We start from the raw sequence: 14945 nt of genomic DNA, 5'->3' as shown, positions 1-14945 counted from the left end.
TAGGGTTAATATACAAGCAAAAATTTTTATGTTTTTGAATAGTGGATTATTTTCTTTAATTATAGACCCGGGGTTGACCTTCTTGGGCTTTGGCTTTTGGGCAGGTAACTTTTATAACGGCCTAAACCCTTTTTTTCTGGTTTCAAATGTAATTTTTTTTTTAAAAGCTGGAGCCCAAATGAACAGAAGTAAATTTTTAGAAATTGATACCAAGGTAACTTTTGAAAATTTTATAGGTCATTTTTTAAAACAATTTAGGAGAAATTATAGATTTGTTTTTTTTACGAAAATTGATTATTGCTGATTTACCCATTAAGCAGGTTACGGAGATTTTTTCCCGCCAAAAATCAACTTGGTTGTACAGGGGAATAGGGGAGTTGGAACACACACCTTTTTAACATAGAAACAAACCCTTACCGTTTCTAAAAAGGGTTGGTCTGTCTTTAATTTAGGCATTACCATTTTTTATTCGAAGGGGTGTTCATTTAAAATTTACGACGAAAAGCGGCAGGGGGTGAGGAGTGAGTTGGGTTTTTGGGGAAACGAACAAAATGGTCATTTTCGCCGGAAAAGCGGCAGGCAACCATACAGCCGCATGGGTGGCAGACTGATCTTGGGGTGCCTGGGCGCAAAGGGGAATACCACTTTCCGCCCGGGGGCTAAAGTTAAAGCTACAGAAAATGCAAGTTTTATCAAGGGGTTTTAAGGGAAAACTGTGAAATCATTAAATTCGGGGGAAAATAATTTTTCGGGATTAGTCAATCCCCGAAATCTAAACCCCAAAGAATTAGTAAATTTCCCATTTTTTATTTCAAAAATTTAAATCCCTAATTCTATTTCCAGAAATTGCCGTTTTTACCAAAACCCCGAAATTTTATGCCCCCGAAAAAAAGATTTTACAGTATGTAAATTGGTTGCAACTTTGTTGGGTGCACTTGGGGTGTGATTATTTTGTAAAATGTAAAATTTTTAAAAAAAAAAAAATAAATGTATATCTAATTTTACTTAGTTTTGTTAAACAACCCGGTTCATCAGATTTTATTCTTTTTACTTGAGCTTTTTTTAAAGCATTTTTCTTCATTACTGTGTATTTTTTTGGAATCCAGTCAATAATGTTTAGAGATTTGATTTCGGGAGGCTACTTTTTTTGAGCAAGTTTGCTTCCTGGTGTTGCCTAAATAACTGTGAAATCAATTAAAGCTACTCGCCCACGTTTTGGATGAAAATTTTCAACATGTTTATTTGCACCAATTGGCATGAATGAAATTATGACAGAAAAGAAAAAGCGGGAAAATACAAAATAAATTTTGATAAAAGCAAGAAGAATGTAAATTTTCTGCATTATTTAAAAGCGTTGCAATGGGTTTTCTACCTTTTGCACAAATTTTTTTTTTATTTATAAGAATATCTTTCAAAAATATATGTCAAAAAATTTTTTTCCACACTTCATCACTTTTAGAGTACTCATATTTTTATGGATTTTTTTGGAGAAATGATTTTTCACCTAAAATGTGTGTGTTAGTCCCTTTAATTTCATGGGCATGACAGTTTGCATTTTTGCCATGGAGGCATGAATTTGTAAATTTCTACTAAAATTAATGGGAATTTTATTTGTTTATTTGGATTTAATTTTCTTGGATTCACACTGCTATAAAATCCCTGAAAATTAAACCCCACAATATATTTTTTTCATGGTAACTTTAAAACTTAACTTAGTTAAAGACATAAAAATTTTCTAAGGGTTTTGTGCAAAATATTTTGTCATATATTATGGCTGAATTGACCAACATTTTTCAATTTTTATTAAAAAATTTTATCTTTAAAAGTTGTACTTTTTTTTGTATTTTTTTTTGTTTATGCCAGACAGAAAAAAAATCATGAAAACTGAGATTGTGCTCTTTTTTTTTTAATTTTTTATTTTTTTTTGATTGGATTTTTCTGGGGAGATGAGGTGGAAAAACAATACTTTATTTTTTTTTTTTATTAAATAAAAAATCAATTTTATTGAAAATAAGGATTTGTACACATATACTTTTACTAATTCAATTACTACAAACCGCGTAGATTTTCTTCAACTGTTTGACAAAAGTTTTTTGTTATTTTTGTTAGAAAAACGGAACTTTTTTTATTTGATGGGGTTTGAACCCAAAATAATTTTCCCTGATAAAATATTTAACTTGAACCACACCATGGAGGTATTTTTTTTTAAAAAAGGAAAGCCGTCACCTAAACAATACGTTTTTTTGCTTGTCTCCCCTTTGGGTATTAGTTTTTCTTTCAATATTTTTTATCGAGACCCACAAAGGGGTGTGATATCATCACACAAAACTATTTACAAAACAAGCAGAAGGGTGTAAGCATCGTTATTTTAAAAATAGGTGATGAAAACTCTGTTTTTTAAAACCCCTGTGGTTCTGGGGGCGTTTATATGAAAAAAATTGGAACCACGGCCCCTTTCCCCTTTCATGATCGTAAGAGGCACTAATGGGCTTAACACTTGGTTTTGCTGTAACTGTGATTCCAGCAGGGAGCAAATTTTTTTTCCTACCCCGTTTTTATTTCGATGTAAATGAGATGTGAAACCCCAAAAATTTTTTTGTCCCTTTTGTGCGCCGTAAAACCCAAAAAAATAAATAAATCTAAAAGGGAAAAGCTATAACACTTGGGCAAATAGCGTTTGAGCTTTTAAAGCTTCATCAAAAATTGTTTTTCTTTTATGAAATCTAGGGATTTCCCCCCAAAAAAATATTAACTGAGATCAAAAAAAGGGCATAGAGAAACCCTTTTTTAACATTCTAGAGGCCGATTTTTTGCCCCCATTTCATAAAAAGCTTTTCAGATCGTTTTTTTTCCTTAAATTGGTTTTAGAGAGCAAGGCAAACCCTTTTTATCTTGGGTAAAAAACTAGGTTACTAAATTAGGTCAAAACACAGGAAAGTGTTTTTAATACTGTACTGGACACATTTTCTTCCTGATCTTCATAAAACTGCCTGAATGTTAATCTCTATGAAACTAGGGCCCCTCCGAAGTGTTTGAATCAAAAATACGAAAACGTCCTTTTAAAAAACCCCCCAGACGCCATATTTATGTCTCCCCCCCCCCCTCCCCCCCCCCACACAGTAGGGGAGACATTGTTTTTGTCCTGTCCGTCTGTCGCACCATTTCCGATCAATCACTGGGAAAAATTTTTACCCAGAACCTTCAATCTTTTAAAGTGATTGACCCAAACCCGCTTACTCAAATGGGGAGCGAAGATCTACGGGTCTCGGGGGGGGCGTAGTTTCTCTAGACGATTTTTATAAGACTTGCGCTGAAATCTTCTCCCCCCCGGGCTGATTAGTGGGGGAAATTGGGAGTTACTTGCGGAGAACAAGTTTGCCCGCCATAACATAACTGAAATACTTTTAAAAAACGGAGTAAACCTCAAAAGAAACAAAATCATAGTGCTTATAAATTGGAAGATGACCCCTATTGTTGTTTTCTTTTTGGTCACTCGATCAAAGATAAAGGTCACAGGGGCCTGAACATGGAAAACAGTTTCTAATCAATAACTTGAGAACCACTGAACCAAGAATGTTGAAACTTCATAGGATGGTTGGACATACAGAGTAGATGACTTTTATTGATTTTGGGGTCACTCGATCAAAGTTCAATGTCACAGAGACCAGAATGTGGAAAACCTTTTCCGATCAATAACTTGACAATACTTTAACCCATAACCTTTGAACAAACTTCACAGTTTGACAGGACTTATAGATGATCCCTATTGTTTTTTGGGTTACTAGATCAAAGGTCAATGTCACAGGGGCCAGAACATGGAAAACCGTTTCCGATCCATAACTTAAGAACCACTTGACCCAGAACAATGAAACGTCACGGGATGATTGGACATGTCTAGCAGATGACCCCTATTGAAAGGTCACAGGGGCCAGAACATGGAAAAGCATTTCCGATCAACAACTTGAGAATCACTTGACCAAATATGTTGAAACTTCATAGGATGATTGGACATGCAAAGTTAATGATCCTTATTAATTTTGGGGCCACTCGATCAAAGGTCAAGGTCACAGGGCTAGAACATCGGAAACCGTTTCCGATCCAGAACTTGAGAACCACTTGGCACAGAGCATTGAAGCTTCACGTGATGACTGGACATGCCTATAAAGTAAACCTTGGGAGAGAAAATACCAAGGTCCCTACTGGGGCTCGAACCCCGGACCTCGAGATCTGTAGGCGGACACTCAACCACGTCGCTAAAGGGTTATCCCAACAACAAGGTTGTTGGAAGTGGCCTTTAAACCTACTATCACTACACTTCTCGCCCTTTACTTTTCAGAGCTTACCAGCTCTTCAGAATGACACTCCATGCTCACTGCATGAGTCCGTCAAACACTTCTGACACCATTAAAGTAAACCCTCGGAGAGAAAATACCAAGGTCCCTACTGGGGCTCGAACCCCGGACCTCGAGATCTGTAGGCGGACACTCAACCACGTCACTAAAGGGTTCTACCAACAGCAAGGCTGTTGGAAGTGGCCTATAAACCTACTATCACTACACCTAGTAGATGATCCCTATTGATCATTGGCCATTCTTTTAGAGGTCAAGGTCACAGGGGCCTGAAAATTGAAAACTATTTCCGATCAATAACCTGACAATCACTGGACCCAGAATGTTGAAATGGACATGCAGAGTAGATTATCCCTATTGCATATCAGTCGTTAAGCCAAACATCCGTGTCTCTGACTTTTGTTCCTTCTTGCCTATAACCTCTATGCTTTGGTGGACACGTGTTTTTCTAGTTCTTACCTTATGTTCATAAAGTTTTGACAGAATATTATCTTTATGAAATCTATGCAAACTTCAATCTTGAGTGAATCATCGCCGATAATAAAGTAGCTAAGCACAATGCCGAAATCGGCTTATATATTTTAAAATGAAGAGTTTCTTATTCTTGAATTCAGGCTCATGGATAGTCTATGGTTCTACCCGGAAGCCTGGAATAATGCATGGAAGGATACCCGCGGTTTTCCTCCACGGAAAGGTTGAAAGTCGCTACTTGATTAACAGTTGTATCGATGTGACGTTAAAAAGATTACTTACATGTATTTTATATTATTCATATCATATTAATGAATTTGTGCGTACAATGAAAATATAAGTAGAATAAACAAAGCGCAAGAAGCAGACCTGATTGGGAATTGGGACTATTCTTGTTATGTTTATCAAGCTATGTGCAGATTATATTTCTTACGTACATATTCGCATCATGGATGATTTTCCAATTACAGTTTATTTTGAAAATTAAAACTTAAATAATTTTAGGACCCTAGGTGGTCAATCCTTTTTATTATGACATCCTTCATTTTTCTTAGTTTTTTAGCTGACCTGAGCACGACGTGCTCGAAGGTGAGCTTTTGTGATCAGCCTGTGTCCGTCGTCCGTCCGTCGTCAACAACTTGACTGTTAACACTTTCGAAGTCACAATTTTGGCCCAATCTTAATGAAACTTAGTCAGAATGTTACCCTTAATAAAATCTTAGATGAGTTCGATTATGGGTCAACTGGGGTCAAAAACTAGGTCACCAGGTCAAATCAAAGGAAAAGCTTGTTATGTTAACACTCTAGAGGTCACATTTTTGACCAATCTAAATGAAACTTAGTCAGAATGTTACCCTTAATAAAGTCTTGGAAGAGTTTGATATTGGGTCATTTGGGGTCAAAAACTTGGTCACCAGGTCAAATCAAATGAAAAGCTTGTTAACACTCTAGACGTCACAATTTTGGCCCAATCTTGATGAAACTTGGTCAGAATATTATCCTCAATAAAGTCTTGGACGAGTTCGATATTGGGTCATATGGGGTCAAAAACTAGGTCACCAGGTCAAATCAAAGGAAAAGCTTGTTAACACCGTAGACGCCACATTTTTAACTGTATCTTGAAACTTGGTCAGAATGTTAATATTGATAATATTGATGATCTCAAGGTCCAGTTATGTAGGCTCAAAAACTAGGTCACTAGGTCAAATCAAAGGAAAAACTTTTTAACACTCTAGAGGCCACATTTATGACTGTATCTTCATGAAACTTAGTCAGAATGTTGAACTTGATGATCTTTAGGTCAAGAACATCTGGGTCATGTCGGGTCAAAAACAAGGTCACGGGGTCAAATCAAAGGAAAAGCTAGTTAAGACTCTAGAGGCCACATTTATGACCATACCTTGGCCCTCTTGTTTAAGGAATAAGTAGGGTCGGTAAATGCAGATAGATCACTTTTAGCAATGCATGTCTTGATGGTTTTTTTTTTTGGGGGGGGGGGGGGGGGTTTCTCTACCCCCCCCCCCCTTTTATAAAAACAAAAGTTGTAATTACCTACCCTCCACCTGTTTTAACATGAATGTATTTAAAATTTTGGTTTCATTATAATTTCTTGTTGATAATTTAATATGAGATTATTTGAATGAGCATCCAGGATGAACAATGTATTTACATCTAAACTGGCAAATGAGAGTTAATTATCATTTTATATTAACATGCGTTTTTAGCTCACCTGAGCACAAAGTGTCCGGAGTGAGCAATTGTTGTGATCGCTCACAGTTAACTACTAAAAAATGTCCTAGGGCTTTGATATTTTGTATATAGCATCATGTAGTGGTCCTCTACCAAGATTGTTTAAACTGTCACCCTGGGGTCAAATATGGCCCCGCCCTGGGGGCACATAGTTTAAATAGACTTGTACAGGGGAAAATATTTTAGATAGTCTTGTCTTAAACCTTAGGACACAGAGTTTAGATATTTAGTATGTGTTATGCTCTAATGGTTCAAATCATGACCATTTGTCAAAAGAAGCCACGCCTGGTTGGTTCATTGTTACACATTTATTCAAATTATACCCTAGGTTCAAATATTGCTCTTCCAGGGGGTCACATGGTTTATATAGACTTATATAGGGGAAAAACTTTGAACATCTTCTTGTTCTAAACCACAGGGCCTAGTGCTTTGATATTTGGTATGTAGGTTTGGTATCATCCAGTGGTCGTCTACCAAGTTTGTTCAAATTATGGTCAAATATGGCCGAACTCCTGGGGTCATATGGTTTGTATAGACTTATATAGGTAAAACTTGAAAATCTGCTTGTCAAAAACCCCAGGGCCTAGGGCTTTGATAATTGGTGTGTAGCATCATCTAGTGGTCCTCTACCAAGATTGTTCAAATTATTACTTCCCTAGGGTCAAATATGGCTCCGCCCTGTGGTGATAGCTTAAACTGACTTGTACAGGGAAAAATCTTTTTTAAAAATGTGTAATATGTGTTATGCTCTAGTGGTTCTCTACCAAGATCGTTCAAATCATGACCCTGGGTCAATATAGACAACTCCCGGGTGGTCCCTTGTTTTACATAGACTTATTTATTTTTGAAGCAGTAGCAAAGAAATTTGGACCATAAGCATAATGTTTGATTCAGATTTCAATATTCATCTTGAATTGTCTTAATCATGACTTACTGACCTACTTCCATTTTTGAACGTTTTGTACCACGTTTATAACTTTTGATACTGATTTCAATACTCATCTTTATTAAATATTCTTTAGCCCTGAACTATAATGACATACTTTCTTGTTTGAAGCTACAACAAAGAAATTTGGACCACCAGTTTAATTTTTAAACAAATTTCTGTAGTTATATTGAATAATCTTTACCATGACCTATCCTGCTTGTGTCCGTGAAGCTTAAGGAAAGAAATTACTAAACTCAGGTGAGCGATTTTTGGCCACCATAGCCCTCTTGTGTGTTATAAGATACAACCTTGAAATTTGGATGGCACCGATCTTAAAACTGACTTACAGTGACCATGAATGTGACTTACTGACCTACTTAATATTTTAGCATCTGTTTGACATTTGGAGAATGTATCTCATATTACTCAGGTGAGTTATCAAGGGTTAACGTGACCCTCTTGTTTAATCAATTGCAGCTATCCAAAGATTTTAATATATTGGCAATTATTTCGTGAAATTGTGTATTTTTGTGTAATAATTAAAGGTGTGAGTCATCCTATTAATACATTAGCAAATTCTAAATCTGGGAACCTTAGTATTCAAAAATAGTTACATGAAAAAGACAACGTTGTGCAAATTTAGACAAGATGGACACAGCTTTTCTCGGTGTCTTTTCGCTGGCATTTCTTTCAAGTTCATACGCACTAACAGGTAAAAATTATTATTTTTAACATTCTAAAATCTTGATTAGGCACGTTTAATTTTTTTTATATATATACCGTACTCTACTTTCGGTTTCACTTTACTTTTAGACATATTTGATGGACTTTTCTTGGCGGCTTTTTGCTGGCATTTATCTCAAGCTTATATGCACTAACAGGTAAATGATGATTTTCAACATTCTGAAATATAAATTTGGTTTGCCTCATCTTATACACTCTACTTTCGATTTTACTAAAAATAGACACTAACCCACTAAAAGCTAGGGATAGTTTGTGTAATTCAGGAAACGACCCCAGTTATGTTGATATTCAGATACAAATTGCGATACGCTAGGTGGGATTAAAATTGAAAAGATTCTACAAAAAGACCTACTTTTTTTAAAAACCGAAAGTAGGACTTTTCAAATCTGACATATTTCCTAAGTGGCATGATTTATTCTCTAACTGACGCCACATTTAAAGAACAATTTTTTCCTCATTCTTATCCACAAGAGGTTCGTCAAAATCCAGAGACCTCTGGTATGCGAGAATCATTTTTCCAGGACACAAAACCACAGATCTATACAATAGTCTATAGACTTGCAACTAGACTGATAATATAGATAATTCATTTTAGTCTCTTTTTTTATATAGAAACAAGTTAGTCTGTTCTACGCCTATAGATTTTCACAGAGGAAAGGTTATATAGATATATGATAAAAAATAGGCTCAGTTCATTGCAAAGCGTCACAGTTATTTTATTTTTTAAGTGGGGTGGGGGAGGGGGAGTGTTAACGCCGTTTTTCAACAGTATTTCAGTCATGTAACGGCGGGCAGTTAACCTAACCAGTGTTCTTGATTCTGTACCAGTACAAACCTGTTCTCCGCAAGTAACTGCCATTACTTCCCCACATGAATCAGAGGTGGAGGACGAATGATTTCGGACACAATGTCTTTTATCAAATCGCCATGGAGAACATATATGCTCAAGACCCCGCGATCCGTAGACCGACGCTCTTCTTATTGAGCTTTAGCAAATATGTAAAAATTATACGTACCGTAGTAAAATGGGTCATGAAGATAACCCGAAAGATTGGAGGAGCTGTAATGTTATATGCGATTGTTAATTTTTAAATGATTAATTTTGTCTTTCCAGACATAGGACTTCATCATGTGTCTCTTCACAGAAATGCAGAAAATTATATGTACGACAAACACTACCGTGAGCAATTTCAACCACGCATAGAAAGAACTTGTGCGAGCCGAAGAGGCTGCAGCAGAGGAATCCTGAATCCTCGTGACTCATGCGCATACATCATACCACGTGTCGAATGGCGGGCACGGGACACGCGCCATGCTAATTACATAGCAAATCCAGTCAGCATTGTGTTTATACACCATACAGTCATGGAAAGATGTGACTCACACAGCCAGTGTATGCAGGCGATGCACAAAGTCCAGGAGTTTCACATGGATGTTAAAGGTAAACAGAAAAGACTTCAATTCAGGGCAATTACAGGAGAAAAATGTCTGTAAAAAGATCTTTATAAATAATTAATTGTTTATGAAGACTAATTAGTTTTTATGGAATACCTCAAAAATCTTAGCAACCGATTATAAAAGCTAACAAGTGTATATCCAATTCATACTTATTTCAGGTTGGGATGACATCGGATATTCATTTGTTGTTGGAGAAGACGGAAGAGCTTATGAAGCCAGAGGTTATGACCGAGTTGGAGCCCACACCCTGGACTGGAACAATGTTTCAATATCTATTGCGGTTATGGGAAACTTCACAGAATATTTACCGAATGGTCCAGCTCTTGAAGCCATTAATAATGTCATTGAGTGTGGAATACAGTTAGGAAAAGTCATGCCAGATTATAAATTGTACGGACATTGTGATGCCAGGCCAATGTTTGAAAGTCCTGGCAAAATGCTCTATCCGCTGATTAAAACATGGCCACATTATGAATACAGAATTCCTGTTGAAAAACTGCAACTTAAAGACTATTTAAAAACTTCTGCATGAATCTTTCGTAAAAAGACGTAAAGTTAAGAGGATTTAGGTTTTCTGCAAGATGTTGGGAGAATATGCTACAGAAAAGTTCACCTTTCTATCTAAACACGTTCAAAGGCAGCACTTTTCAAACTTTGAGTGCTTCTAAATCAAATTCCCATCATTTAGAAAGATACTAGTATTTAATGAATTCCTTTTATGTTGCCATATCTTTTGTCCCATCTATTTTCGTTTCTTTTTTTCCTTTTCATTTATATTTGATATGTTTCTGCAAAAGTTCATGTTGTTTCTTTTTAGTGTTGCTAAAGTTTTTGCTTAAAGAGCTGTTAACTTATCACCTTGTTTTAGTTATGGAATATTATAACGATCTCTTGTAAATCTTATGCCAAATGACATTATAACAATTGTTAGAATGTGTTTTCCCCTTTAATATAATGACATATATTGACAGTCTTAACCCTTATCATGCTGGACACGAAAATCTTGCGATCAGTGTAGATCATGGACAGCTTGCACATCCGTGTGGTACTGTCCAAACTGAAAGAAGCCGGGTAAGGGTTAATATAATGACATATATTGGCAGTCTTAATTACCATCTTCCATATAAGAGGACAATGATGATTATATTGCTGTTTAACAAACTATCATTTAATTACCTTGAATCATTTTAAATATTTGTCTGTCATTACATTAACCTCCTTGTAATTAGCCTTTTCGCTTGTGGTCTTTATTAGCATTGCCATCTCTTCTTAAAATATATTGTAAATAATTGAGCAACATCATGAGAAAACCAACATAGTGCATTTGCAACAAGCATAGATCCAGACCAGCCTGCGCATCTGCACAGTCTGGTCAGGATCCATACTGTTTACTTTCAAAGCCTATTGCAATGAGAGAAACCATAAGCGATCAGCATGGATCCAGACCAGACTGCCCGGATGCGCAGGCTGGTCTGGATCCATGCTGGTCGCAAATGCACTATGTTGGTTTTCTCATGGCACGGTTCATATGTTTTATTTCTTGTATCATCTGCTCATAGTATTTAGCAGCAGTTTGGTTTAAAAAAAATGTTTGCATTTATGATCATGTACTTAACACAGAGTGGGTTGCCGTCAAAACTTTTGAATACTGATGGACAGCCGTTCAGTAAGAATTTAGTACATGACATGAGAAATAAACTTTCATATAATTGTGTTGTAGACCAGCAAACATGATATAAACAACAGAATAATTATAAAGAAACAGACTGTTTGTGTGTGCACATGCGTGATTGTGAAAGGAAGGAGATATAAGCATGTTTCTGATACCTATATTGTAACATATTTTTGTATACATTGTATTCTAATGATATTAAACATGAAATAACAAAACATACTTTTTATTTCTGTGTACTTTTAATCAATAAGTGCTATGAAAATTGCACACTGCAGAATCTTTTATTGGCAAAATAGAACTTTATTTCCAATTATCGAAAGATATTGCCATTGTATCATAAGGAGGCTTCAAGTTCTGTTAAGCATAATTTTGATAATGTTTGATAATGTTCAATAAATATTTCTTAAATGAACTACGAAAACACTTTAGTTCTTCACCAATGTGTTTGTCAGCTGTACTTGGTTCCAAACCAAGTGTTTATTGCATCTAAACTGAGTTTCAAGTTTAATATTGTCATAAAGAAGTTGCCATCATCTGTCTGAAAAATATGGAATAATAACAATTAAATATTAAAATATCATTCCATAAGATGTTCATTAAACTTTAACATATATCACACAAAAATGTAAAATAAACTTTAAGAATGATATAAAGTATATATAATACTACCAAAAATAGGATTTTGGCAAAGCTAGCCAATACATTCTGACTTTAAATTCCTATAAAGATGATAGTCTTTTCCAAATCATTTAATCGTATCTCAATATTCTCTCAAAATACAATGTTTCATAATAATTCTATAGCAAAACATCGTGAACTAATTCTAGCATTTTGTTACAAAGACTCCATAACTAAAACAGCCATTCTTTGTACAGCAGCTTACAAACCTGGAGTTTCAATCCTAAAAAGTCCTAAGCTCTTATAATCAGTATTATCAACAGTTCACCAGCTACTGGTACATGTGTTTTTGTGCCACACCAACATAAGTATAGCTAGGTCATATAAGCCTTTTAATACTGGAGGAGTAAGATCCTAGGTGCCCTTTTGGGTATCATTTCATTATAAATGGGTACTTTGGTAATACCATAGATCTTCCCTTAACCAGCTGATGGCTTCCTCATTTGGAAGGATTCTACACCCAATGTGAGGTTTCATATGTTGCACATTTCATTACCTCTCATGAACAGACTCAATCAAAGCGAGGCTGCTTTTATTACTTTGCTTCCAAAGGATCTTTAACCCTTACCATGCTAAATTTCTATAATGGACTGGTCCATCTTCCAATCTGGGCAGTACCATTTATCATTTGAAGGGGTGTTTACTAAAAATTTACTGACTGAATAGCGAACAGTGCAGACCATGATCAGACTGCACAGATGTGCAGGCTGATCTTGGTCTGTACTGGTCGCAAAGGCAGAATCACTTGCCACCAGCAGGCTAAGGGTTAAACAATTAGCCAAAGAAGCCTGTATCTTCTAAATTGATTCTTGTTATATCATACAGGAAGCGGTAACTAGCAGTAACCCTTTGCATAACTACAATTTTCATATGGAACAATAGCAGTATTTCAGTAATAATTAATTTCTGTTAAATTTTGCTGTCCTACATCAAGTATTTACTTTTGCTGTGCTGACGTAGGTTGCAATGCTTGCCCTTGCATATTTGCATAATTGCATACTAATCATATTTAATGAAAACTTTGGCAACAACAATTACCTTGCTCATCTGGGCTTCTATTTTTCCCCTTTCATCCATGAAGGACATTGTATAGGCATCTTCGCTTGAATAGTCGAAGTCAAAATCTGAAACAAATCAACAATTTTTACTTCATACTTTTGTGAAAGTAGTGTTTCCATAATTAAATAAACAATAAATTAAAAAGCTGATCAATAGCAGAAACAGATTATTTTCTTTAGGCTTAATATAACAAGATTGGCATTATTCCTGAAAATTCTATGCAAACTGAAGTCTTAGTTGTGTTGATATAAATATCAAATTCCTGATTCCTGAAATCCTTTATTTGTTATGGTCATGCTCTGAATGGAGACACTGGACATTTCATTTATGCAATTTGGAAACAAGCCCTTCACTGGTTCTAAGGTTGCAAAACTCACTTTAGAGACCATCATTCTCAAAAGGTGGCCTTTGAATAGGTCAGTGTGTCTCCGCTCCGTTTTATAACCTCACACCACGTGTCCTTGGTAATAAAAGTGAGATGGAGACTAGTAAAAAAAAAACAGCTTCCGATTTTTAGCTAAACCTTAAATTTGACCAATCACAGATTGGTCTTCAAACTCGCCATATAACCATGTATCCAAGCTCTCAGGACTTCAATCATCTGGAAAAGATTTTCCTGAACTTCCTCCCAATTTTACACGACGTTTTTTATGTATGGAAGGAAGCCATGTAATTCCAAAAGAACCCTGTGGTCTTTTGGACATTCAAGAGGTAAGGACAGGAAAATAAAGAAAAAAAATAACATCTTTGCTGAAGCGGACATTCAAGTGAGGTAAGGACAGGAAAATAAAGACAAACAAGAGGACCATGACGGTCCTGAATCGCTCACCTCTTCCAACATGACCCAGTTTTGAGTATGATGTCGTTTTTTCTATTATTTGACATTGTGACCTAGTTTTTGACCTAGATATTATCAAGATAAAAATTCTGACCAATTTTCATGAAGATCCATTGAAAAATATGGTCTCTAGAGAGGTCAAAAGATTTTAATAATTTTAGATCTACTGACCTAGTTTTTGAACGCAGTTGACTGAATTTCAAACCTGACCTAGATATCATCAAGATGAACATTCAGACCAATTTTTATACAGATCCCATGAAAAGTATGCCTCTAGAGAGGTCACAAGTTTTTTTTTATTATTTGACCTACTGACCTAGTTTTTTAAGGCACGTGACCTAGTTTCAAAATTGACCTAGATATCATCAAGGTGAACATTCTGACAAATTTTCATGAAGATCCATTCAAGGGTATGGCCTCTAGAGAGGTCACAAGGTTTCTCTATTTCAAGACCTACTGACCTAGTTTTTAATTGCAGTTGACCCAGTTTCAAACCTGACCTATATATCATCAAGATAAACATTCAGACCAACTTTCATACAGATCCCATGAAAAATATGGCCTCTAGAGAGGTCACAAGGTTTTTCTATTATTTGACCTACTGACCTAGTTTTTGAACGCAGTTGACTGAATTTCAAACTTGACCTAGATATCATCAAGATGAACATTCAGACCAACTTTCATACAGGTCCCATAAAAAATATGGCCTCTAGAGAGGTCACAAGGTTTTTCTATTATTTGACCTACTGACCTAGTTTTTGACTGCATGTGACCCACTTTCGAACTTGACCTAGATATCATCAAGGTGAACATTCTCACCAATTTTCATGAAGATCTCATGAAATATATGACCTCTAGAGAGGTCACAAGGTTTTTCTATTTTTAAACCTACTGACCTAGTTTTTGACCGAACGTGACCCAGTTTCGTACTTGACCTAGATATCATCAAGATGAACATTCAGACCAACCTTCATACAGATCCCATGAAAAATATGG

At 35.8% G+C, this 14945-nt stretch overlaps 3 protein-coding genes across 4 annotated transcripts in view; 2 read left to right on the top strand and 1 right to left on the bottom strand.

The window, feature by feature from the left end:
* LOC123549388 (protein VAC14 homolog) overlaps nucleotides 1-5048 on the top strand; it is a 47514-nt gene extending 42466 nt beyond the window's left edge. The window contains exon 13 of the mRNA XM_053546711.1: nucleotides 4964-5048. Within this exon, the coding sequence (XP_053402686.1) occupies nucleotides 4964-5048 (85 nt within the window). The remainder of the gene's footprint in view (nucleotides 1-4963) is intronic.
* A 3000-nt stretch (nucleotides 5049-8048) lies between these two features.
* LOC123549389 (peptidoglycan recognition protein 1-like) lies at nucleotides 8049-11593 on the top strand. The gene is made up of 3 exons (XM_053545433.1): nucleotides 8049-8209; nucleotides 9356-9682; nucleotides 9858-11593. The coding sequence occupies exons 1-3, from the start codon at nucleotides 8146-8148 to the stop codon at nucleotides 10229-10231; spliced, it is 765 nt and encodes a 254-aa protein (XP_053401408.1). The 5' UTR covers nucleotides 8049-8145; the 3' UTR covers nucleotides 10232-11593.
* A 2-nt stretch (nucleotides 11594-11595) lies between these two features.
* LOC123549391 (F-box only protein 15-like) overlaps nucleotides 11596-14945 on the bottom strand; it is a 58866-nt gene continuing 55516 nt past the window's right edge. For both annotated transcript variants that reach the window (XM_045337436.2, XM_053545432.1), the window contains exons 15-16: nucleotides 13091-13176; nucleotides 11596-11912 (exon numbers count right to left, since the gene is read on the bottom strand). In XM_045337436.2, the coding sequence (XP_045193371.2) occupies nucleotides 11823-11912; nucleotides 13091-13176 (176 nt within the window). In that variant the 3' untranslated portion in view covers nucleotides 11596-11822. The remainder of the gene's footprint in view (nucleotides 11913-13090; nucleotides 13177-14945) is intronic.

Source organism: Mercenaria mercenaria, chromosome 6, assembly GCF_021730395.1.
Source record: "Mercenaria mercenaria strain notata chromosome 6, MADL_Memer_1, whole genome shotgun sequence".
NCBI lineage: Eukaryota > Metazoa > Mollusca > Bivalvia > Venerida > Veneridae > Mercenaria > Mercenaria mercenaria.
This window is presented reverse-complemented; position numbering and strand designations above follow the sequence as displayed.

Bases quoted from the DNA above. Each gene is read 5' to 3' on its own strand.
- LOC123549389 (XM_053545433.1), top strand. From the start codon at position 8,146: ATGGACACAGCTTTTCTCGGTGTCTTTTCGCTGGCATTTCTTTCAAGT. The intron at 8,210-9,355 runs GTAAAAATTATT...TTGTCTTTCCAG, and splicing joins AAGTTCATACGCACTAACAG to ACATAGGACTTCATCATGTG. The intron at 9,683-9,857 runs GTAAACAGAAAA...TACTTATTTCAG, and splicing joins GTTTCACATGGATGTTAAAG to GTTGGGATGACATCGGATAT.